This window comes from Xiphophorus maculatus, chromosome 8 (assembly GCF_002775205.1).
Source record: "Xiphophorus maculatus strain JP 163 A chromosome 8, X_maculatus-5.0-male, whole genome shotgun sequence".
Classification (NCBI taxonomy): Eukaryota; Metazoa; Chordata; class Actinopteri; order Cyprinodontiformes; family Poeciliidae; genus Xiphophorus; species Xiphophorus maculatus.
Genome location: NC_036450.1, coordinates 8,729,689 through 8,754,609, shown reverse-complemented (window position 1 = coordinate 8,754,609; position 24,921 = coordinate 8,729,689). Strand labels below are relative to the sequence as shown.

At 36.6% G+C, this 24,921-nt stretch overlaps 1 protein-coding gene across 2 annotated transcripts in view; it reads right to left on the bottom strand.

Moving 5' to 3' along the window:
* Positions 1–19,607, bottom strand: part of slc27a4 (solute carrier family 27 member 4) — a 28,210-nt gene extending 8,603 nt beyond the window's left edge. The window contains exons 1-7 of one of the 2 annotated variants that reach the window (XM_005799663.3): positions 19,426–19,607; positions 6,621–6,782; positions 4,228–4,438; positions 3,132–3,315; positions 1,884–2,042; positions 535–604; positions 265–356 (exon numbers count right to left, since the gene is read on the bottom strand). In XM_005799663.3, the coding sequence (XP_005799720.2) occupies positions 265–356; positions 535–604; positions 1,884–2,042; positions 3,132–3,315; positions 4,228–4,438; positions 6,621–6,782; positions 19,426–19,508 (961 nt within the window). In that variant the 5' untranslated portion in view covers positions 19,509–19,607. Of the gene's footprint in view, positions 1–264; positions 357–534; positions 605–1,883; positions 2,043–3,131; positions 3,316–4,227; positions 4,439–6,620; positions 6,783–9,664; positions 10,036–19,425 lie in introns of those variants that run through there. The other variant, XM_023338315.1, reaches the window with a different exon arrangement.
* Between the last annotated feature and the right edge of the window lie 5,314 nt (positions 19,608–24,921).

Below are 24,921 nucleotides of genomic sequence, written 5' to 3'. Positions count from 1 at the left end.
AACTGTAACCCAACCCACGGCCAACGACTGCAGCTCTCCCTCATGTAGTTTGATTTGCATTTGAGGTGGAGAGAAAATCTACTTGTAAATCCTTCTTCCTACTAGCCTCAATGTGAGAGACTGGCTCGACACATGTTTTTGTTTTTACCGTTTGTTTAAATTGTTTTTGTACAGTAGGAAATTGAGCCAAAAGAGAAGTAAAAGAAGTAAACTTACTCAAGCACAGATGACGTGCAAAGCCAAATCAATTTTAAACAAACATACCTGCAGAGTGATAGAGCGGGAGACAATCATAGAGGACATCGTCTGGTGTCATCCTAAAGCCGTAATATACCAAAGCAGCCATGCGGTAGTATCTGAAAACAAGAATGAAGTTAGATATCAGTCAAGTCAGTGCACATTTGAAAATGCAGCAAGCTTTACTTTATCTCTGTTTCCTTCTGCGCTAAGATTCTTTGAACTATACACATGGATCTAAAAAGAACAGCTGCAGTTCGTGTGTGTCTGTTTGTTGGCCAAACGCCTGCTTCCTACCTGCTGTGCACAACAATGGCAGCTTTAGGCATTCCTGTGGTTCCTGATGTGTAGATATAAAACAGCCGATCTAAAACAGAAAACACAGAAAAAGAAGATAATATCAGGTTGATATTGTGCAAATGTGATAAACATCTAAGAATTTTTCTTCAGCTAAATTTGAACGTCTGAATATATATATACAGTACATGCACGGTGTTACACCTTAGTGTAGAACCTTTTCTAAAAGGAGTTACTCACTTACTCTTGATCAGAGCAGAGACAGAATTGAGCAGTGTATCATAGTAAGCCCTATCATCATAGTCTGATCTTACAACCTGAAATCTTAAACTCACAAAGATTGAAAAAAAACAAAACAAAGCAGAATAATTTCAAAAAGACTTTTATAGATCTGAAACAAAGTCAGAGTGAAGAAATGTTGTGGCTCTGTGTGAGTAAAGGTCAGGTGGAAACGTTACATCCTCTGAATTGTTTGGTAGATAGAAATTCTTTGTGTCAGGTACTTTGTGTGAGAACCAGACTAAGCAGTTAGAGAGCAGTTTCTATTTAAATGTAATGTTTATATAAAGATTTGCAATAGTATCCATACCATTCAGTCATACCATTTGACTGAATAAATAGTCCACAAATGGACTATTTATTCATTCAGTGGATTTTGAAAGCAATTAGATTCACTACATTCAATATTTTTTGGTTTCAGAGTGCCAGGGGGATGGAAACAAAAGGAAACAATTTTTTATATTTTGTTACGTTCTCACTCGGCTCTAGTCATATAGGACCAAAATTGAACTTTTTGATGAACGCTACATGTACCAGAAATCTAACACTGTATTTCCCTCTGAGGGCGATACTATGTGTTCATGCATTTTGTGATATTTGCGGGTCCCACTCTGGACAACTTGTCTGTCATGCCACCTCAGGCTCCAAAAGTATATGTTTGCTGAAATAAAATCATTTACATCCAATGCCTCTAACTCCTTGCAGCTTCACTGTTTTGTCTACCTCTCATTTGCACACAAGCAACACAAGCAAGAGACACAATGTGAAAATGTCTAGGCGATATAAATACTCCTGACAGGTACTGAGAATAGAGAAGATTTTTCCTTTTACATTTTTTCTGAAATGACAACACATCCTCTTGCTTGCTTTGCACACAAGCAATGTTTTCCAAAATTAAAAGTTTGTATGATAAACTTGTATCTTATCATACTGAAATGTTTGGAATCAGAAACATAAGATACATCTGAACAAAGTGAATTATCGAAACAACTCCCAACAATGTAACAAAAGGCAGATTGTATAAACTTTGTAGTAGGTGAAGTCAAATCCGGCTGACATTGTGTGTTCACCTGTGAAGCAGCGATCTGGCCGTTGAGGCAGGCGAGATGAGGCGCCAGTCAGCAGGGGCTCCAGGCACTCTGTTCCCTGTGGTACTCGTTTGGGGTCCCAGTCTCCACAGCAAAACATCAGAACCGCCTTCCTCATCAAACTGTGGACCTCTGACACCGCTGTAAAAGAAAGACAGAGAAAAAATGCCTTGGAGTATTGTGGGATAATTATCATAATTTAATCAATGATGCAGATAGAACACATGATACGAGGGCAAAGAAGGTTAAAAAATAAGCCCAGAGCGACTCAACCAAAAAAACAGGAGAAAGTACCGTGTGACAATGAGTGTGAAACTGAAACGTCTCAATGGTTTTTTTCATACTGTATAAACAGAAACAGTGTGTAAGTGAAGCTTTATGTCCTTCTGGCTCAGTGCTGATGCTGTAAGCATGATGTTTGGCTGCACCATAAAAAGGCTGCAGTTTCAATTACTTAAAGGCATTAAGCACATCACAGGCTGAAGAACCGATACAGAGAGAGCTTCATCAATCTCCGAATGTACACTTCCACTCTCTTTATAGATGTTGAGGTCAATGTTTTTTTCCCTGTTGGAGCATAGATCCAGGAGTAAAACAGATCAAAAATGAATGTTACATTGCATGTTCATGTAGCATGCAAAGACGGTCAGTCTATTAAGACATTGTTCATTAGTAGATAGCAGATAATTAATGCAATTTTAATTTCACGCACATGACCTTTTAATAACTCATCTAACGAGTGAGTCAGGCATTGCTTCAGCTGAGTGACTTTTACCTTTTACCTGTTTTAAACTAGTAGAAAAAGTCACATTTAAATACATAATGTGCTGCATGTGTGCACATAAGCTTGGATTAAAAACATTTACTGATTTTGAAAAAAGTTGAATCATCAAAAAGGGAATGTTGAATATGTCTGACCTTTAGTAAAAATCTGTAAGAGTTGAACGTTGTTCTACACATTTCTGTCACCATCATCAGCTGTTGATTATCACTTATCAGATGGTATTCTTGTCAGACCTTGAATGCCACACATTGGCTATAAAGACAGCTCCACTGACTGATACTGAAGAAACACCTACTCAAATAACCATGTATTTTTTATGACCTCAGCTGCTTTCTCCCTGGACTCATTACAAAGGAAGAAGAACAGCACCCATCAGCATAAGTCAGTACTGTGCACACAGGAGGCTTAAGGTGGCTGTAGAACATGAGCTCTTCCCTTTATCTTACCATCAGAAAGCTCTGAACCAAACACCACAGCCTTGGCATCGGAGATGGTAACACAGTGGACCAGAGCATCTAGTCTCAAGTTGAAGTTGATGAGAGCAGCTTCAACTCCGATTTTAGCCATTCCCAGCCAGAGGCCCACATACTGGGATCTGTTCTCCATGAACAGGGCCACCACATCTCCTTCCTTAAAGTGGGAACGACAAAAAACAGACGTGCTGTCAACCTACAGTATACACACCACTTTCGTTTTTCACACTTTATCACGTTACAACCATTAACTTCAATGTAGTTCTAAAAAAACAAAAAACACGAAGTAGCATACTTAAGACAGAAAGAAATTCTATATGGCGTTCAAATTTTTCCTACAAATAAGAATCTGAAAAGTCCAGCCTTTCCCTGCTGAAGAATAAATAGCATCCCCACAGCATGATACTGCCACCACCAGTTCAGAAAAGTGTGGCATGCACTTGCACTCATTCCTTCCACTTTGATGCTCCCAATTAAATTCCAGTGAAACAATTTCCCTCCAGAAGTTACCTTGTGAGGAAATAGAGTCAGTTTGTGTATTATTAAAAATTCAATTGTGATATTGATTGCGATGAACCAGTTTTTTCCCCCCCCCCCCCCATCACTAGTCTCTCTTTCAGGCTCAGTTGTTTAGAATCAAAATGTACAAACAATTGGGCAATTATACTATTGGAAAGCTGATTTTACATGCAGAGCACCTAAAACAGAAGAACTAACTAAATAAATAGTGCATCCAGGCAGACCTTTGTGATTGTGAAAATGCTCTGGACAGAACTTTCCAGTCTAACGTATCACCCTAAAAAGACGTTGGCAGTATGATGCTGTGGGGATGCTTTTCTTTGAAGAACAGGCAACTCTTCACAACTTTTTCATGACGAAAATTATGAACACCATGCCTCGGTTTCCTTCTGCCTCATGAATATGTATGACTTTGTGTTGACAGTACAATAAAAAAAATACACATTGAGGTTTGTGGTTATAATGTGACAAAAAATGTATCCATTTTTAAAAATGAAAGATGAGAAAATGAGTTTTACAAATTATTTCTAATTCAATCTTTTTTTTTTACCTTAAAGCCACGATCCAGCAGCAGGTTGGCCACTCGGTTGGAGTATTCATCCAACTGTCGGAAAGTCCACCTCTCTCCGGTCCCCTCAAAGATGAGAGCAGTTTTGTCGCCATGACGCCGCACAGTTTCTGCAAAGATCTTTGGAAGAGTGTTCTTCTCTCTGACATGTCGCTTGACGTTCAGCTTCACGCGCAGTAGCACGTAGGCCGCACTTTAGGAGAAAAATACAACACACCTTAGAGTTACAGCTTTAGAACTGATTTTATTATATTACAAAGATAAAAGTCCTTCTGCAAAAGAATCCTAACCTACACATAATATTTAACAAGAAATGTCAACTTGGCTGGCAGTTTCATGAAGCATGCCTCATTTGCTGGGAAGCATTACAAAACATGCATTTATATTAGGTATACTTAGAAGGTACAAATATACCTTTAAGTTATTGTTCATATATAATTAGATCCATTATCGACACACATGCAATTCATAGCAGGAGAAGTAAAATATTTTAATAAGCATATCCAGGGGGCAAAGTCTGACTTAATAGTAACGCTCAGTACTCTGTATTTATTACACAGAGGTACAAGCAGAAGCCATGGCTGACTGAGGTAAATTATTACAAAAACCTCATAAAAACCAACAAGCCAAGCAATTTCATGGCTGTACTGTGATCTTGTTGGAAATGCTTATCATTGCATAAGGGATTAGTTTTATGCTTGTCGAGATAAATGCAGTTTACTGTAGTTCAGACATCTAATTTTCACTCACATAACTATTGGGATTCTCCCTGTTGCAAAAGAAGAAAACTAAGAATAGTAGTAAGCTGTTTAGTGTAGCCTTTTTAAGCTAATTTTCTACTGCTAATGCAAAGTTTAGGAGAACACATAAAGACACCACATACATTTTAGTCATACACTGTAGCATACCACTATCTGTCACAAGTGCACATGTGAACAAAATGCCAATGGCTTGTCAAACTACATCACACAATACCATCCAATGAGTCACAGTGGAAATGTTAGCCAGAGCCCAGGTGAAATTGTTGAATTCTTATCCTTGGTTCATAGAAATATTCAAGGTAATACTGTGAGTAAAACTAAAAAGCTTACCGGTTTTATCAAAAGAAGATGCAGGTATGTGTATATGAAAATGAGGATATGTACCTCTAACTCACAAATATGGAGTCCTTATTTTACACGTACTAATCGGAAATATGCACCACTACTAGTTGGACCACTTTGGTGTGTTTGTTTGGAGGAGGTTTTTAAAAGGACAGGTTTTTGTTTACAGTTTCCCGTTTAACCAGTGATGGGGGGGAAAAGGAAGTTAACCACAGCATATCACCATAGAAACCTTTAACTGTAAATATTAGCTCAAGGTTCACACATTAAATAATCACCATCTAGCTGCATTCTTGGCATTTTTTCCATAGAAATATATGTCAAGCTAGCACCTTGGAAACTATCATGTGGCCCATCAACATTTCTGCAAATGAAATCTGATCTGAAGATATGTTTTAGGCTTGCTATTAAATAAGGAAATGGGGCTTCAGTCACTTGCAAAACACAACTTTTGATTTTATGTGGTAGACCAAAACAATGTGGTAGCATCATGCTGTGAACAGACCCTTTTTTAAGCAGGAACAAGTAAAGCAGTCCAAGTTCATGTTAAGAGGTTTGGAAGTGCATACAGAGTAATGGTTTAGATCAAAGTTCATTTGTGGCTGAGAATCAATCGCAAGATTTGCGAACTGATGTTTACAAGTGATTTTCATCCAATCTGGCAGAAGTTGAGATATTTTGCAAAGAAGAATGTACCATCAAATCACTTCCAGCTGTAAGTGCCCCCAAAAGATGGCACTACAAAGTATTTAGGTAGGGGGGTTGAGGGAAATCTGAAATTGTCAGGTGACAATTTATAAGAAAACAAAATAAAATAAAGGACTGTGAATACTCTTGGAAGGGCCTGTGAAGGAATCAATAATCAAAACGGCACTTTGCAATTATGTCCTGACAGAGAGAAATGAGAAGTTTATGTTATCTGAATAATTAATGTGATATCTTGATATCTATAAATCATTACCGCTAGATTAAAATGTATAATTTTATGAGACAAATTTTCAAAAGAGAAACATTTCTAACTTGTAAAATATTTTTATTAAAGGAAAATTGATATTACTTTATATCAGAGGATTTTCCTCTGGTTTAAACAAGCAAGCCCTAAATATAATTCTTGTTCTATTATTTTACATGTTTTAAAGCTGCAGTGAATGATTATTATCTATACAGGGGCTGTTAAAGGTCGGTAGCAGAAATTCCAATTCTGTGTTGTAAAATATCAAAACGTGGTATAATTGAATACATTTGACATATGAATATATATGTTATGCTTACTGTAGATCTCTGCCAATTGTTTTGACAACAATATCCAGAAAGCTCCATCCTCCACTTCCAAGGTAGAAGATCAGGATGGCTGGAAGAACCTGGTACCAAGGCAGGCCCACCAGCAGCCTCAACACAAACAGCAGGACTGTGCAACATGCCAGACGCATCATCCTGAGGGGAAACACACACACACACACACACCTATATATAACTACAAATCAGAATCTTTTCAGGCCAAGCATTAGACCACTTACACAAATACTGCTAGCAGAGTATGTACACAAGAAGGGTTTTTTGAGTATGCGCTGCCATAGCGCCAAAGAATGTTATCGACTGTGATTCTGTTTACACATCCTGTGCCAAGTTTGAACTACTAACTAAGGCTTGGTGTACACACTCCTTTACAAAAGTATTTGTATCTCTCAAATTTTTTCACATTTCTCAAAACCTCTATATATACAGTATAATATAGTACAGACCAAAAGTTTGGACACACCTTTTAATTCAATGAGTTTCCTTTATTTTCACGACTATTGACATTGTAGATTCACACTGAAGGCATCAAAACTATGAATAACACATGTGGAAACATGCACTAAACAACAAAGTGTAAAACAACTGAAAATACCCCTTATATTCTAGTTTCTTCAAAGTAGCAACCTTTTGCTGTGATTACTGCTTTGCACACACTCTGCATTTTCTTGATGAGCTTTAAGAGGTCGTCACCTGAAATGGTTTTCACTACATAGGTGTGCCCTGTCAGGTTAATAAGTGGGATTTCTTGCCTTATAAATAGTCATGAAAATAAAGAAAACCCATTGAATTAGAAAGGTGTGTCCAAACTTTTGGTCTGTACTGTATATACTGTCTATATACAGTGCAACACAGTACTGTTTATTAGAAGAAAAACCATGCATGACTTAAACATTTTGCACAAAACAAATCCTTAAGTGTGGCATGCAATACTGTTATTATTGGATTTGGACTCTGGATCAATACTTTTAGAACCATCTACCCAGTAGGTTTCTAAAAAGGTTAATACAAATGGATGGCAAAAGTCTTCAGTCTGGTGCTTTGATCTCAATTAGCCCTTTTTTGAAGAACTATTTTGTTCAGAGATTTTATAATCAATTTTATTTGTTGTTTCTGTTGTTTTGTTTATTTAATTTGAATATTTAAAATCTCTTCCAGTTCCAGTGTTAAATGTTTATTAGAATTTAAAGTTTATTGATCTTCGACAGTATGTTCTTGCATTATTATGCTATTAACATTATATTATTTGAAAACGGTCTCAAAACAGCAAAATTATCGTTTATCACATAACTCCTGAGATAATTTATCGTCCAGCAAAATTTTTTATTGTGACAAGCCTAAGAAGCCCTTCTTACAGAAGCGTCCAAACATTACAATGCTGCCACCACCATGTTTCAGCATGGTGCATTTGGATGATGTGAAACATTAGTTTTCTGATACATGAAAAGGTTTAATTTTGCTCTAATCTGACCAGAGAACCTTATTTCACATACTTGTACTTGTCAAGGACATGTACAAAAGTCCTTGATTTTTCACAAACTGAGCACAGGACTTAGAGTTTTTCTTTAACAATGGTTTTTTAATCTTGTTCTTCCATAAAGGCCAGATTCTTAAATGCATGACTACAAGCTGACTTTTCGAGATTCTCCTTCTTAAGCTGTCAGTCACTGAACTCTTTGCTGCTCCCATTAATGATCTCATTGCCTGGTCAGTTCATTCAATTGTTAATCAACAGATTAATTCTATTCACCGATTAGAAGACTTCTGAAGGCAAATAATTGCTCTTGATTTCATTTAGGCATATCAGAGAAAAAGGGGACATTTGTCCTATATTTAACTACATCCATCTTCCCTTAGACTTCATTATGCCACCACCATCAACAACATGGTGTGTTCAGTATTATATGTAGTGTTGGTTTATCCGCGACATTTTGCATCATAATAAATTCTAGCAAGACATCCTAATGAATGGTTAGTGAAATTTGCTTGTGTAGTAATAAAATAAACTATTAAACGAAATACACAGCTTCCTGAAAAAATCATTTACTTTTCTCTTGCAGCTGAGGAACATTTAAGACCTTGAGGAAACCCTATTTAAACACAAAGCATCTGAAGTGTTACTGATGTTAGTGGCTACGGCTACTTGGTAGCAAGGAAAGGAGATCTGTCTGTAAATATTATATCCCTGCTTATAAGAAATTTACCAGCCCTAGTCTCCTCTCTTAATCACCCTTAAAAGAAGCCCGTACATTCAGTGATAGCTTGCTTTCTTGCTTCAAAATTGTGATTGTGTTCTTTTCCAACATGTGGCTGCGATTGTGATTTTCATCGCTAAGCCGAAATATGAAACCTAAACAAGCTCCGTGTCATACCCTAATTTTACTTCGCTATTAATAACGGATGGGATTTGAGAGTGATTCAAAATCAGAAATGACAGAAAGGCAGCAGCAGCCACATGACGGACAGAGACAAAAGCTTCATCATCCGCCGTCGCTGAACCCGGAAATTTAAAGGCGCGGAGCATCATATTGCGGTGGGGGATCTGGTACGGAGAGGAAGGCTCAGCCCACTGCTGGTAACCTCTCTAACCAGATGCCATGTGCGCTTCAGATACGGCCTTCATTTCTGAGCCGGTCGGTTTGTGTTTATTGTATTGTAACAAGATGAGGCTCATCGTGGTGATGGGCTTTTCTACACTGGCAGGATGCGCTGCGTAACGTGTGCGCCTCTGCTTAAGGAAGCGGATGGACAGCACGACAGCAGCAGCTGTATCTTTCATGATGAACAGGCATGCGGTCTCCATATGCATAATTTACCTTTTAAGGATCTAAAGCTGCCTGAAATTACAGATCAGAGTGAACTCTTTGATTCATATAAGTGGGTCAATCGCTCATAATACCGAGAAAGTGTCAGGAATATCTTCCTTTCTCCCAGGGAATAAAAACCTGACCACCAATCCGCGTAGTTGGCGCACACCAAGCCCCTAGTTGTGGTACAGGGATGAGGATTTTTTTACGTACCTTGCCCCCTTCCTCTCACTGCTACAGCATGTAGGTGCTCAGCGATCCGAATGTGAAACTCGTTGTGGGAGATTCCACCTTGATCGGCTTACAGGCCAGCCTGGTCGCTCCCTCCGGCTGGATAGAGATTCAGACAAACGCACCCAGGCAGACGCTCGCACTGGGCTCTCCTCCTGTGGTCAACCCCGCAACGACCTCCCGCTGCTGCTGCTGAGAAAATGCCCGAGCGATACGCGTCGACTTTGACCCTACGATCATCATCAGGATCACAATAATTTATAATATCCTTCGATTCATTGTAACCGGTGAGTTCACAAGCAGGCGTAATTCAAATGACCTTATAATTTTCTAAGAGGAGCCCGCCCACCTCAGTCAGTGTCAAATCAGTGAATCAGGAATAAACGCTGACAGACGGCTTGAGCGGACCAATAGAGAGAGAGAGATGGTATTACGTCTCGTCCGGGAGAGGTGGGGTTTGCTGCGGTGTGGGAGAGGAAATGCGGCTCTGCTTGTTGGCCCGGCAGGCTAGGGGTCTGCTCCTTTTTGGCTCGCCGGCGTGCGGGATGAGTTTATCACTGCCATTTACAGGAAAAAAGTGGCAGGGGACAGGTTGACACTACAAAACCTGCTTTTACACACTCAAATTGCAACAGACTGAAGCTGGTGTATGTACATTTTATTAAAATTTACATTTATTATTTATTTATTTTTTTTTACATTTTTGTTAAAACTGTCACTGACATGACAGTATAATAGGAGACAGACAAAGAGCTAGTATCTACTACTAACAATATATACTATGTTTACTTTTTTTAAATGTAAAACGTACTCTTGGAGTAGGGTTTCTATTCTTTCAAAACTCATAAGTCGAAAGTCATGTTAAATCCACAGGGATTATTCATAATAAAGAATCATGTTATGTCAGCATTTATCATGCAAGTCAGGTCAAAGTAGGTGTACTGGTTGTTAAGCCAGTGGAGACCATCTGGAATACGCCCATACGCTCATTTCTCATGGTGTACACAGTCTGTCCACCCAGTGCATCCGCTATATTCTCTGGCTTTCAAATGGTGAGGACCCAAACAGGCCAGCCCACACAGCCGTCTCCACCCGGTAATGACAAGACCGTAACAGTGTAAAATGAGTCCTGCTTCACCATGCTCTGCTCCACTCAATTACTACTGCACTGTCAACAAAAGAGGCCAACAGATTAGCAAGGAATGAGGCAGGGCAGGATGTTGAAATGTGCTAATTAGAAGAACCAGTTTCTCCCCTTTATAGACCTTTAACCTGGAAATTTTCAAACTGGCAAAATGCTGATCCGATTGCAATCTCAGACGGTTATTGGAAAAGTGCAGTTATTTTTAAAGCTTACCTCTACTGTTGTACTTCTATTATAAAATGTACACTTTAAATTAAACACAGCTAGGTAATAAAGTATCAATATTTACTACAAAACTGCATGAATAAAAGGTTGGTAAAAAGAGCTTTGATGAAAAATGTAGCTAATTCTGCTTATTGTGCATTTGGGTCAATTACATCACAAGAGACAAGAACCAAGCTCATTTGTAAATGGAATGAGCAAGAGATATGAACAATTTTAACATGAGTTTTAAAGTGATGGGAAAGAAGAATTTAACTCTGATGACCGCCAAGCTATGCTTGATACTGCAGTGATGATAAAGCTAAACTGTGACAATGATCGTCTTCAGCTTCTTAACTGGTACAGATTTATTTAATTTGCTACTTGATTTTTTTGTGTGCTTATTACTTGCTCAATGAGTAATCAGTGACATGTTGAAATTTAAAAAAAAAACATCCTAAATAAACACATTGATGGCACCGGGTGGTTTTGTTTGTGTTATAAATTGAGTATTTGGCCACTTACAAATTTCCTTTGTTTTTGCTTTTTTAATATATTTAAATGTTTAATGTGATTAAATACAATTTAGGGTTTAAAATCTGGATTAATTGTTTCATGACTAATTGGGTATTGAAATAATTGTCAGCTAATCAAATAATCGTTAACTGGAGAGACTCCAAACTATGCTATTTGCTGAAAAAAAAACATATCCAGAGCAGTAATTAAGCCTAACTGTACAAAACTAACGACATTTTCCACTCAAGATAAAATAAAATAATCAACAGAACATTATAGATGTCATGTAAGCAGAAGGGGCTGAACTTTTCACATGTTAATGCTAGAAGTATTTTTTTTTAGCTGCAGATGAATAGATTGCTTTAAATGATCAAGTGTACACTAAATAAATACCAACTGCATTTTGGAAATACAATGTTTGTTTTCTTATTTTAAAAATTAATTGATTGATTTATTTGCAATTATTAATGCATTTCCAACATTGTATAAAACAGGCTTAAGTAATTTAATTAAAAATCTGCAGAATGCGCCACTTTTTTATCCAATCAATCATCAAGATAATTGACGGTTGAGTTAATAGCAGTCTTCAGTCTGGTGCTATATTGTTTTACTGTAAAAACAGTAACCTATAAGGAGTAGCTATCAAGTGACAATTGTATTTAAGAGAAAAAATCATGTAACGCTATTTTAAATTATGAATTAACTGTGATTAATCACCTTTTTTGTCCAAAGGGTTATTTCATACAACTACAAACCGATTAAGCCGAGATTTTCAAGCCTTGATTGGATTTTACAAAACCATTAGCGCAGGTTACCATGGCAATTTATTCTGTGCAGCTAGCCTGCTCCAGACCAGGCTTAGTTGATCCTGAAGCCTTATTTGTTCCGTCAGCGATTACGCCGATCAGAAACCAATATGTTTTGTCCGTGATTTCGTTTTCTTATCTGTCTGTTATGGTCTTTCTATCACCCTGCATTAAAACATCACTCAGTTTGGTATTCAGTCGAGTAACATCATCTGATGATCTGATTAGAAATAAGAAAATAACTTTAGTTTTGGCATATATTAAACAATAGCCAGTTTAAATTACACAATATTTTATACACGCACATAAACATACCTTTTGTTTTCATCAAAGGGATTGCTAATAAGAAAAATGTATAAACAATTTATCTTTAGTCTTTTGATGCCGTTAAGCTGCCCTTACGTTAACAGCTAAACAATAAATTGCCATTCAAAACAAAAGCACAACTACAACAGGAAGTTAACCATAAAGGTAATTAAAGGCGAGGTAGTTAGGGACCTTCTACGTTATTAGAACAAGCCATGTGCACTTTAGTCAACATTTAATCCACATATTTCCCAAATACTGCAAAATGTTCTTCTATTTAATCACGGTCTGTTGTGTTGTTTATATCGATATGCGGAACAAACAAAGAGTGACATGAACAAATCTGCTGTCAAATTAACATGTTATAATATTGACTGTTCACTTATAAGTTTAAAGTTGTTTATTTGAGCAAATGACACATCCAATTAGAACGGGTTGGAAATGTAGTTTTTTGCGGGTAAGTTTATTTTTTTTGCGGGTAATTAAGCATTCAATCAATCAATCCATTATGTCGCGGCAGTTTCCTTTGCAATTCCTCACAATCCTTCATCAAACAATGATGTTTGTTTGATGTGAGGTACGGCGTACGCAATTTAACCGACGTAGCATCAGTGAACCTGATTGATATCACGGTCAGCTGAAGAAATTGGTGGACGCACATTTACCTGAATGCCTGTCTTGATAAAGTCGCACCCCCTGCGCCTGGTTTGGCCTTCCTGAAACTGATAAAGCTAGAGCTGATGGTGCTATGTCAAACCTGGCTTTATCTTAAGTCCTAGATTCGCAATCCTTTTGAGAAACAGCCCTCAATATAACTAATTATATCACATAAACAGAACCTGTCTGACGAAGCAGGTGAAAAAAAAAAACATCTCAGAAAAAGACATTACTACAAGACTTAAATGATTTAGCAGATTGTAAAGAAAAAAAAAAGATTATCTAAAGTATGTCAGGCCCCACTTGTGTCAATCAACAATAGTGTTGATGATTCTATAAGAAAGAGAATTTGCACAAATAGGGTAGCATAAAGCCAAAAAAACTATTATGAAAAGAATAGAGGCCCATTTCATAGGACCAAGACCTTTAGAAAAATACTCTGGGGATCAAAACGTGGAATGTGCGAATGTTCAACTAGCAGCATTTCAGAAAAGAACATCATTTTGCCCGTTTGACATGGTGGTGGTGGTGTGATGGTCAGGGTCTACTTCAAGCTTCAGCTCAAGTTATTTATTGTTTTTAAAATAAAAGTCTGGCCAAAGCAGACCTACAAATATAAAAATATAGGACTTATAGCTTTGTTGCAATGCAAAGCAACATAGTGGATCATTTTAACCATTTGCTTCATTGCTCTCAGCAAATTCCCAACATTGACAAGTGCTTAGTACAAGAAGGTTCACATTTTACATAACATAAAAGGAATGTGACATGTCTCCAAACACGTTGCCTAATCTAGCAAGATTGCAGAAGGTCTGTTGCAACAAAACTCTGGATCTGTACTACAACACTGTACTCTCTTTAGCCATAAGAAAAAAAGTAAGACACTACACAATCTTTACTTTTACGTTACCCATTTCAAATGGCTGGTTGTACTTGGCAACAAATCTAATCATTAATCATTAAACCATAAAAGTGAGCAGATCACATTGCATTTATCCCCGTCATTCAGCACAGGAACAAGCAGTATTACGTTGCAAAGAAATGATGCAGTGGTGCAATCATAAGAATATGAAAAAAATAATATGAGTTTCACGTTCCAAATGATAGGTAATCTTTATTACTCACTTGAGGGACAAAATCCTGCCTGACATAAAAGACATAATAAAAGAGAAGATTACGTTTGTGGAACTCCTCTGCTGATACCAGTTAGACAAGTTATCAATAGACAGATGAAACCACTCCCATAAGATTAAGCCTTTTCATTCAGCACATTTAGAACAGACTTATTTTACTAGACAGCAACATGGGTTTTTTAACAGGATTGAGACTTTTGTTTATTTGGGGTTACAAAAAATAACATCACTCAAACACCTAAAATAAATCTATTCAATCTTCATCTGAAGTGAGAATGCATAATAAATATCCCAAAATGACAATGCGTTGTATTTTTTATTGCACATTAGAGATTGCATCAAGAAAATTACACCGAGAACTAAAAACTTTTACAAAATCAACAAGTGACGTCACTGCAATCACGCTTCTCCAAACTTTATGCAATTCAAAGCATGAAACTAAAATTCCTTCAAGTTACAACACAACAGAACAGAACACAACAGAAATAAATTTACAATCTCACACTTTAGACCAGCTGGGGGTTGGGAAAAAAGTCTGCAATTATGCAGTAACTTGCAGTGAGCTAAACGACAGCAAGCATGTTTCCAACAACATGCATGCTGCATTCTGCCCAATTTCTCCATGCTATTACTCAGATCTCTTATTTTGCATCTATTAAATTCAACTAACCCCCATCCCAAAAAACAAGAATAAAAATGATAAAGTTAAAAATGGCAAGTGATACCCCCTTTAAATAAACAGATTCTTATTATCTTTTATATTCTTTAACTGGTTTCATGAAGCATTTATGTAAGGAATTGAAAACTTTGTAAAGTTTCATTTTCAGTCATCCAGTTCAAGACCAAAGTGTGCATAGAGATCTCGCGTGGTGGTCCCCCTCAGAGCAGCTGCAAGACACACACACACACCACACACAGGTTACAGGGTCAACTTGCTCCGCTCCACTTTTCAAACAATCCACTAAACACTGACCAGACCACAGCATGTGAAATCCACAGCCACTTTGAAAATACGGCTTGACAAAACAAGTGTGTTAAAATGTTACCACAAGGAAAAGAGTTTTCCATTCTTGACCATTTAGGTACTTATTTTAATTTCTCTCAGGAGAATGCAACTGTTTGCTTTTTCGCAAATTATTTTAACACAACTTCAGCTTTAGCATTTGATAGTAAGTACAATGACCTAACAGAGTGCACTAAAAGGATTGTAGAGGAGGATTGCTGTTATTGCTGGTTTATAATTAACCATAAATCAAGTGAAAAAAAAATCAAAAGGACATCAGAAACTGAAAAAAACATTTAATTTAAATCACTCAATAGTAAAACACAGTAAAAAAAAATAATTTTCTCTATGTTCCTAAATATCCAAGATATACACTATATATACTGTATATATATACCCACATACTATACATACTATATCTTGGATAGTAATGTTGATGCAACTTGCCTTCTCACACATTATTTCCTTCCAGTCTTCATTTCAACAAAAAAAAAATGTTTGTACAGATAACAGCAAGTTTAATTGAAAACACAAACATAATCAAGCCAAAGATTAAATATAAACTTTTAAAGCAAAACAAACTAATAGAAAAGCAAGTATAGATAAAACATACTGACAGAAACTGTTTTGAGAAAATTTAGCTCTGTGAAAAACTTTGGTTAAACAAACATGGCCAAATCTCAGATAATTATTATTTGTTAAATAACATTGTTATTTGAGTTGCACTCCATAATTTTTTTTTTACAGAATAGGATGTTAGAAACCTCCCTCAGAGATTTTGGTCCATTTTGACATGATAGATCACACAGTTGCAGAAAATTTTGTGGCAGTGCATCTTTGAAACAAATCTCCCATTCTATCAAACCCCAGAGGTGATCTATTAAATTTAGATCTGATGACCTTTGAAACCAAAGGAGTAAAGTAAGACCAATGTCATCTTCAAAAAGACAGTTTGAGATAATCTGAGCAATGTGACATGGTGCATTATCCTTTTTTGGTAAGCTATTAGTAAAGAAAATAAAAGTTACTTGAATTGACTTCATCCACACAACTGCTGGTCATTGGACATGTTGGACAATTTCTCTTCTTTGGACCCTTCACTAACAACCATGCCGCATTCATGCCAATTCTGATAGTCAGTTTGAATTCAGATCCAAATTCAAAGCACACCAAGTTCGTTTTTCCCCCAACAATTTTTATCTTATTCTCTTTTTGTGATCCAACTTCATGTGTACAAATTTAGCTGATACAAACTAATGAAAAAAATAATGTGTCAAAGAAAGTTTTGGTCATACCATTAAATTACCCATAAGACACTGATAATGCCAGCATATTGAAACATATAAATTAAAAATGTCTTGTTTAAATTATTAATGAAAAGAAACCAATAATAAGTAACAAAAGGACAATTGTCTTTAGAGGCTAAACAGGGCATCTTTTACTTTTCACCCTGCCCTCAAATCCCGTCCCTCTCAGTATAAGAACATACAGTACAACAGTACTCAGTGTTTAAGTGTAGACTCTTTGTGAAAGTGACAGATAGAAAGAGCAAGAAAAGGAGTGAGGGGTGAGAGAAGATAATATGTGTTTGTATTTGTACTGCATGTGGATGTGTGACTGTATGAATATATCTATGGGGACAGACAGAGACAGTACTTGTCTGTCAATGTGTGTGTGATGTGAAAGGCCGTCATTGTGTCAGAGGGGAAACACCACCTCCGTTGACTAAGAGGTCATTATCATCTCAACTTTTTATTGTACTTGGAATTTAAAGAGATAGGAAGCTTTTATCTCATAAAACAGAGATAACTGGACTTTTACTACTTGTCATCAATGCAGAAGAAGTTAATAAAAGGGGAATGAAAGGGAATACATTTTTCTTTTCATATTAGTGGCTGAAATACAAAGATATAAACATACAGAGCAAGAGTCAAGCTGACATGTCTATGATTCACCATAACTTCCTAATATTGTGAGAGGAGTAAACTTCACCCGTTTTGACCCTACTACATGACACTTATACACAGTATGAATACACTATTGTTTAAAAAATGGCTGTTTTAACTGTGGACTTAACATTACATAATGAATGACTAAAGGCATAAACACATGAAAAAACTTAAGACTTAGCATTTGGAGAACCTGCCACAAGAAAACAAATGTGCATTTCTGCTGCCCTCTAATGGTTGGCTGTAGAACCGCAAAAATAAGTCCTAACTATTCACATGCGAGTAGCCAAAATTAAATGCTGATTTGCACTTTTTCTGTGACTTAGTTTCCTGTAAGGTCCCATGTGTATACTCCCATTTTTTCCAGACATCTACTTCATGGCTTGCTTTAATAGTAGCAATATCACAGGATACAAAACTTAAGAATCAGGACAGCAGATAAATCTGTCTGCTTGAGAGCTCCAAAATGGAATAAATAACAGGACATTTTTGAGAAGGACTGAACCGGTGTGTGGGAGCAAAGCGGTCTACAAACCTGATTCACTTAATTCCATCAAACTAATATGTTTGTGCAAGGATGCATAAGAATGTTTGACCCAAGTAAATCAACTTAATATGCAATTTCACCAAATACTAAAGAAAACGTATAAACACTAAAGAAATCTTAAGAAATAAATAAGAAACTTTTATCTCTTACCAATCTAGAATTTAACAGATAAAGATCAATTTGGTAAACCTAAATGACCTAGAACAGAAATAGTTCATTTAAATATTAGACAGTGAATGAAGAAAAGAAATGAATGAATTTTTCCATACAGCATAGACAACATCTGGATTCTACTGTATATTTGATAAATGCAAACATATTTTACAGACATTTGACTTGCCCTCTTCTCTATACTTTTAATGTTTTAAAATGTGAAAATGTCTTACCGATGCGTCCCAGAAGCGACTGTCCAATATCTTTGATGTCGTTGTATTCGTGCAGCTTATCTATATGCTGGTCCAACTCTTCAACTCTACAACCCCTGCAAAAACATTTAATGTTGGCCTTAAACAAACACATTTTTATCTGATTATTGCTACTAATGAATATTAAATTATTACAAGAGTAGAAAACACAACCTTGTGCTGAGGTATTTAATGATTAAATGTTTACATGGAAATCTATTAACTTCATGTGCTACCAAAATTTGACCAAACAATTATCATATGTCTTAGACATACCACTGAGGTTTGACCTGAGATTTATAAAATACAGAATGGAAAACACAGCTGTACTCACTCTTCCTCCAGCTGTGCGATCTCTGAATCCAGCTGCTCTTTCTTCTTCTGTAGTTCTGCAACCTCTTCTTCAGGACTCACTTTAGGGCTGTCTGGTACTTGAAGCTTTGAGGTTCAAACCCCCAAAAATAAAAACTGAATGTATGTGTGGCACAGGAAGCAAAACACTACTGAAGAAGTGTTTAAAAGATGAAATGCTACTTACAGGAGATTTAAAGTGGGAATTGACCTTCTTAAACTTTGAGAATGGAGTTCTAGATTGAAAATGAATAAAAAAGTGATATATTTCACAAATAAATATTAAACGATTAAAATATATTTTTTAAACTTTTGCAACTCCCGCAACTTTAGCATCTGTGACTATTGTCAACAGGTTAAGAGATTTCATAACATTAACGTAGTCTTTTATTTACAACACAAAGGCTCTTAAGAACATTACTTTCTGGGTTTAATTAGACTTAGTTTTCAGCTAAACACATCAAAACAGGAACACTTTGCCTCGCTTGTGTACTTTATATATTTTTAAAACATCGTTATTCGATTGTTATTATTTAATAAGTGCTTCTTGGTGTGTTTGATTTGTTTATTGCTGCTCACAACAATAAACTCCCCAAAGACGAATAAAAATGCCACTTGTGCAACGCCTTCATAACAACAAAAATCTGAATAAAATTAATTAAGCTACGTCACACGGAACACTTAGCAACGTTAGCTCCCCTCAGAGCTAAGCTAGCTGTCAGTTACCTCTTTTGTGCTTCTTTCTTGAGGTGCTTTTCCTCCCCCGTTGAGACGCTGTTTGCACTGTCAACTCCTTGCTCCGTGCTCATTTTCTCTGAACTTCAAGAGAAACAATTTCATTACCGTTAATCTTTCATACAAAAACACTGACAAGAGTAACAGGTTTGCAGCTCGCGGCAAATACTAAACAGAACCGATAGAGTTATGTGATTGGATAATGAAAGTAGAGGCGGGACTTGGAAAGCGGAAATACAGAACTCAAATCAAATTGTTTTAACATAGTTTCTTTCAAAGTCAGAATTCTGACCTTTTTTTTTTCTTAAGAAAAAAGTAACAATATGACTTTTTTTCTCACACCCATGAAAACCTGAGCCGTAGACCATACATTTATATATTATATTATATACTAGTATATAATATAATATGCAAGATTTATATAATGTAATATTTTATGAGGTCTTTTCTGAAATGAGTGATAAAGAGTTGATTGATTTTTTTTTAGTTGATCAAATTTCCAAGCAATTTCGGATCAGTAATTCATGATTTCCTAATTCTATTTGGTATTAATATGATGTGCTAGGGGAGTTCAATTAGCCTGCACAAAACAGGAAATGTGAAATAACTTTGTATTGCTACTATGCACGACGAGAAAGCTGAACGGGAAAACAATTAACTAATTGAGAACTGCAGCAGAAACTGAGAGCTTAGGGCCAGGTTTTCATAGCTTAATTATTTCTTAACACACTACTGAGGGGAAGAAATGTAAATCTAAGACAATGCTAGCACATTTCTTGATTAGTAGGACTAAAAGTTTAAAACCACCAACTGTACATTTTTCTAAAAAAAAAAAAAAAGTTAATTAAAAGAAATGCAATTTTTTTATGTGTTTATTTATTGCATTTGAGACTGTATTAGACTGTTTTGTACTTTTATTTTCTTGCTTTCCATCAGATGGCGCCAAAGACCTCACTAACCTTTCTTTCACAGTGTTGAATTTTCTGACCCTTTGTCTGAGACAACCCACACACTTTTCTATTAAAATTAAAGTGAAAACAAAGTCATGCTGTCAAATTTCATTATGAGCTAATCTGAACAGACCGTATTTCAGAATATCTAAGGTGTTAAGATTACTATAATGCTACAAGGGTTTATGGATTAACATAGCAAAATGTCATACTAAGTAAACAAAAAACAAGACGCTTTGCTTTCTCCACACACCGGGGCCAAAGTCATTTTGATTCTATTCACTGCCCAAGTGCAAAAGGTCAAGACGGACTGCAGAAGATTTAACCCTTAAAGGATAAAAAAGAGAAGCAAAATTTAAAGTCAACAATAAGAGATTGGAGCAGGAAGAAGACCAGACATCAGGAGGAGCAGACTTGGCGCAGAGGGCATAAAATCCTGTCCATTCTATGTTATGTTCTGAATTCATTGCTTATTTATTAGTTGTTATACAGAAACAGAGAGTGCGGGGAATAAAAAATTCAGACAAGAAGCATGGCTTCTCCTCCTTTTGGAAAATGCACTACTACAGACACTGGAGGGTAATGGCTCCTGCATGCACTCGAGTTAGTGTGTGTGGCGTGGAGATTTATGGAGGTGAGTTATTTCTCCCCCATCTCTGACACAGCAGTAAGAGGCATGAAGTCATAACATCACAAACCCAGAATGTCTGCCATATCCAACCTTTCTCAAACAAGAACAGAGTTGCCAAGGATTTGAATTTTGGAAAACATGAATACAACGAAAAAATATTGACTCCTTAATGTGAGTCATTAGAAACTGCAAATAAATATTAAAAGTTCTGGAGAAATCTCACAAACAATTTCGAATTGAAAGTACAAACCTTTTAGTTACAATGGCACAAGAAATCTATATCATATAATATATGTAGTTCAGAAAATACTAGCTGGAAAAAGTGTGATGTGAAATAGATGATTAAAATATCTAGTAAAGCAACTCTCACCCACTGGTAAGTATGGTAGAGGAGCTGTGATGAGGTAGGCATGTTTCTCTTTCAATATATCTAAGAACCTTGGACTTTATGACATATGAAAATTTTAAATAAAGAATATTCTTGACAGTTTCAATAGGATTTTAAAAAACATATTTGTGAGGGGGCACAATGAATATTTGGGGTCCTCCTGCTATTTCTCTCTGTCATTTCTGTTTCTTCTCACCCACCAACCTGTTGTGACATACAGCTGCAAATGCTGAGCTTCTAGAAGTGTGTTCTGGTTTAAAAGTGGTTCCTTTCCACTGTCACTGAATCCTTGTTTGCTGTAAAACCCAGACTCAGTGCAATCTACTGCCTTACTGAGACAGGTACACTTTTTACCACTTGCCATCAACAAAATCATTGAACTGTTATCAATTATTCAATTCAATTATTAGTCAAGATTCCTCCCTGTATTTCTTATAATTTTAGGCTTCTGACTTGTTTCTTCTGCGACAGACTGGCGACCTGTCCAGGGTGTACCCCGTCTCTCGCCTGGAACGTTAGCTGGAGATAGGCACCAGAACCCTCCCAACCCCAGTATGGACAAGGGTGTTAGAAGATGGATGGATGGAGTTGTTTCTTGTGCAAGCTGGACAGTCTCTTACTGAACAGCATGCTTATAATTTATGAAAGCCCAAGTACTCCTTTGTGCAGCACCCACACCACTGCTGACTAATCCTGTTAAGAAATAATAAAACAGCACAAATAAGCTGACATATTTAAGGATGAGAGACCAAAGGAGTACAAAACACCCACAGTAGGTGGACAGAAGGAGACGGAGTTAGTGTAGCTGGGTGAGATGGAGGTGAAGAGGATGATAACCAGCATGTCGTGAAATACTGATTAACATTTTAAAGGATGTCCATCCTGACTGTGTAAGTATATCACCTCACCCCTACTTAATTTATATTTATATTATATAGACTAATATATAGAGACTAAACTTAACAATGAAAACTAAAATTAATACTCCCGCTTTTTTTTTGATGTACTGTTCAATAATACAAATATTCAATACAAGCACCAGTTAAATTTAACTGGTTGCAGGTCTTTAAACAATGGTGGCTCCATGTACTTCCTGACAGGCCACATATTGTTGGTTTTACCTTTTACATTTTCATCATTATTTTCTGATTCATGACAAATATTGAAATTATTTATTGCCTGACGGTTGTGAAATGGGTTTTGGTATAATTTGTGAATCGAGTGCCTAATAGACAAGACCAGTCATAATGAAATGAGTATCTCCACAACCACTTACCTAATTAGATTTCACTCTCAACATATTGATCCAGCTTCACTTTTGACCTTAATTAGCTTCACTCCTTGAATCCAGGGCCATTATCAAGTGCTCACCAACAGGAGGCCAGATTTAGGAAAATGTAGGTCTCTGGGAGACAGCCCAGTTTGGGTTGTCAGCATCAACAGCTTAAGTTTGCAAAATACAGCATGATGGTTAAGTACGCATCAACTTGAGGGTTTTAAGGTTTATTCACTTGAAAATTTCGATTTTCTGAAGACATCAATTATGTTGTGCATTTGAAAAGCTTAAAAAACATGACAGAAAAGTCTTCACTCATGAAAAAAACATCACACGACAGATCTGAATGTTTTACATAAAGCATTCAACAAAATATATAAGGAATATTGCCTTATAATTTCACACAGCAGCACAGATATATTTATTTGTTTTTCATTGAACAGCTGCTTTGTAACCACGTGTTTCCTAATTTTTCTTTTTATCACAAAATAAAGCAAGAATCACAATGTTCTCTTTGTACTAAATGCCAGGTTGCTTGTCCAAAATACAAGAAGAAGCCCTCCTAAAAAAGCCTGAAGAACCTTCACAATCAGGTTCCCAGTTATCAATCTATTGCCATTTGAAAGGATAAAAGTAATTCGTATGAGAAGAGCAACAAAAATGGTTTGTGTTTAGGGACCAAGATCCTCCTCCTATATCCAAACCTGGCACACACTAAATTTGTTCAAAATGTAAAACTTGCATGAAATGCAAGTTTTACATTTCATGCAAAACTGAAATGTAAAACAGCACAAATAAGCTGACATATTTAGCTTATTTGTGCTAAATATAAGCTAAATATAGAAATATAGAAATATGTTTTTTCACGTAAAACATGAAATGCAAGTTTTACGAGGCATATATCTCAAAATAAAAGCATACACGCACAAAAAAAGCTATAAATAGTCAAACTGCTCATTTGAGCATGTAAACAAATTAATACATCTTTAACACTAGAAGTGCTGGAGTTAGTCCACCTTGACACCACTTTGACATCCAGAGATAGGCCAAATGATCTGAAGGATTGCTTTTGTTCTGTAAATAAGGCCATTACCTTATAAGTACCCTGGTAATGGCCTCAACGCATCTCACAGTTGCACAATTGTTCCTTAGACTTAGACTTCGACTTAGACTTAGACTGGATAATGCAGCAGAACATCAGCCGCAAAAGGTCACATCTCTCCAAAAACACTTCATGTATGCTTCAAAACTAGACTGAAGAGCATTACCTACAGGAGATCTGATCTCCTGTTGGTATCATAGATACGCACCCCCAACATGGACTATTCACACTCCTACCTTCTGGCCTGACGGTCAACGACCACATTTACAATTGAAGAATGGATGCTAATTTGAGCCATCAGAGTCGTTGGTTCTTTTGGCACTGTTTCAGTAAGTCTGGGGAGAAATCGAAAACCTAGTACTTCTAGAACCATATCTAAACCGGCGGCACAAAAATCTGCTAATGAGCCAAAAACTTGAAGGAGAGGTTTGAGGAGGAATGTTAGCAGTAAATAATAGCTTGAAAATATCTGCATTAAAGGGGATTTATCATAATCAGAATGTTTTTCTATGAATGCATCTGCTCTGTCATATAAATGCCATCAGAAAATGGTTGATTATGTCTCTGACTGGCTGACCCGGGTTGGATTTTTTCTGCTTTCAGCATCCATCTGTTGTGCGCTCAATGCTATGTTCTATTTCTCATTCATGAGCTCTGACTCATCTTTCTAATAATTACATCCATTTCCGTTCTGAAATAGTTCCCCCTTTTTCTTTATATTGCATGATTACTCTCCCTCCTTCTCTGACTCATTTAGTTTATTGCCACAGTAAAGCATCCTGTTTGCATCTTTTCACTCATATTCTCTGAGTGACTATCATCTTCTCACCTCTGACAGATTTGTTTATCATCACCCTTAAGCCCCCCCCCCCTCCCCCCCAGTTCTTGGTTCTCATCCTTGACATTCAAACATGCTTAGTGTCATAACTGTCTTCTTGTTGCCTCTGGGCTGGCTGCGTATGCATACAGACCTCATTGCTGTTGTGGAGTTTAAAACTTGGCAGGTGCTCCTGTTTCTCATGATAATAATTTATGTCTTACCAAAATTAAAGAACCAGCCAAGAATGTTCCATTGGTCTTCTTCCAATAAATCTTTACCCAACATCCTTTGGAAAACACAGCAGTAGTTTTCTTGCAGTG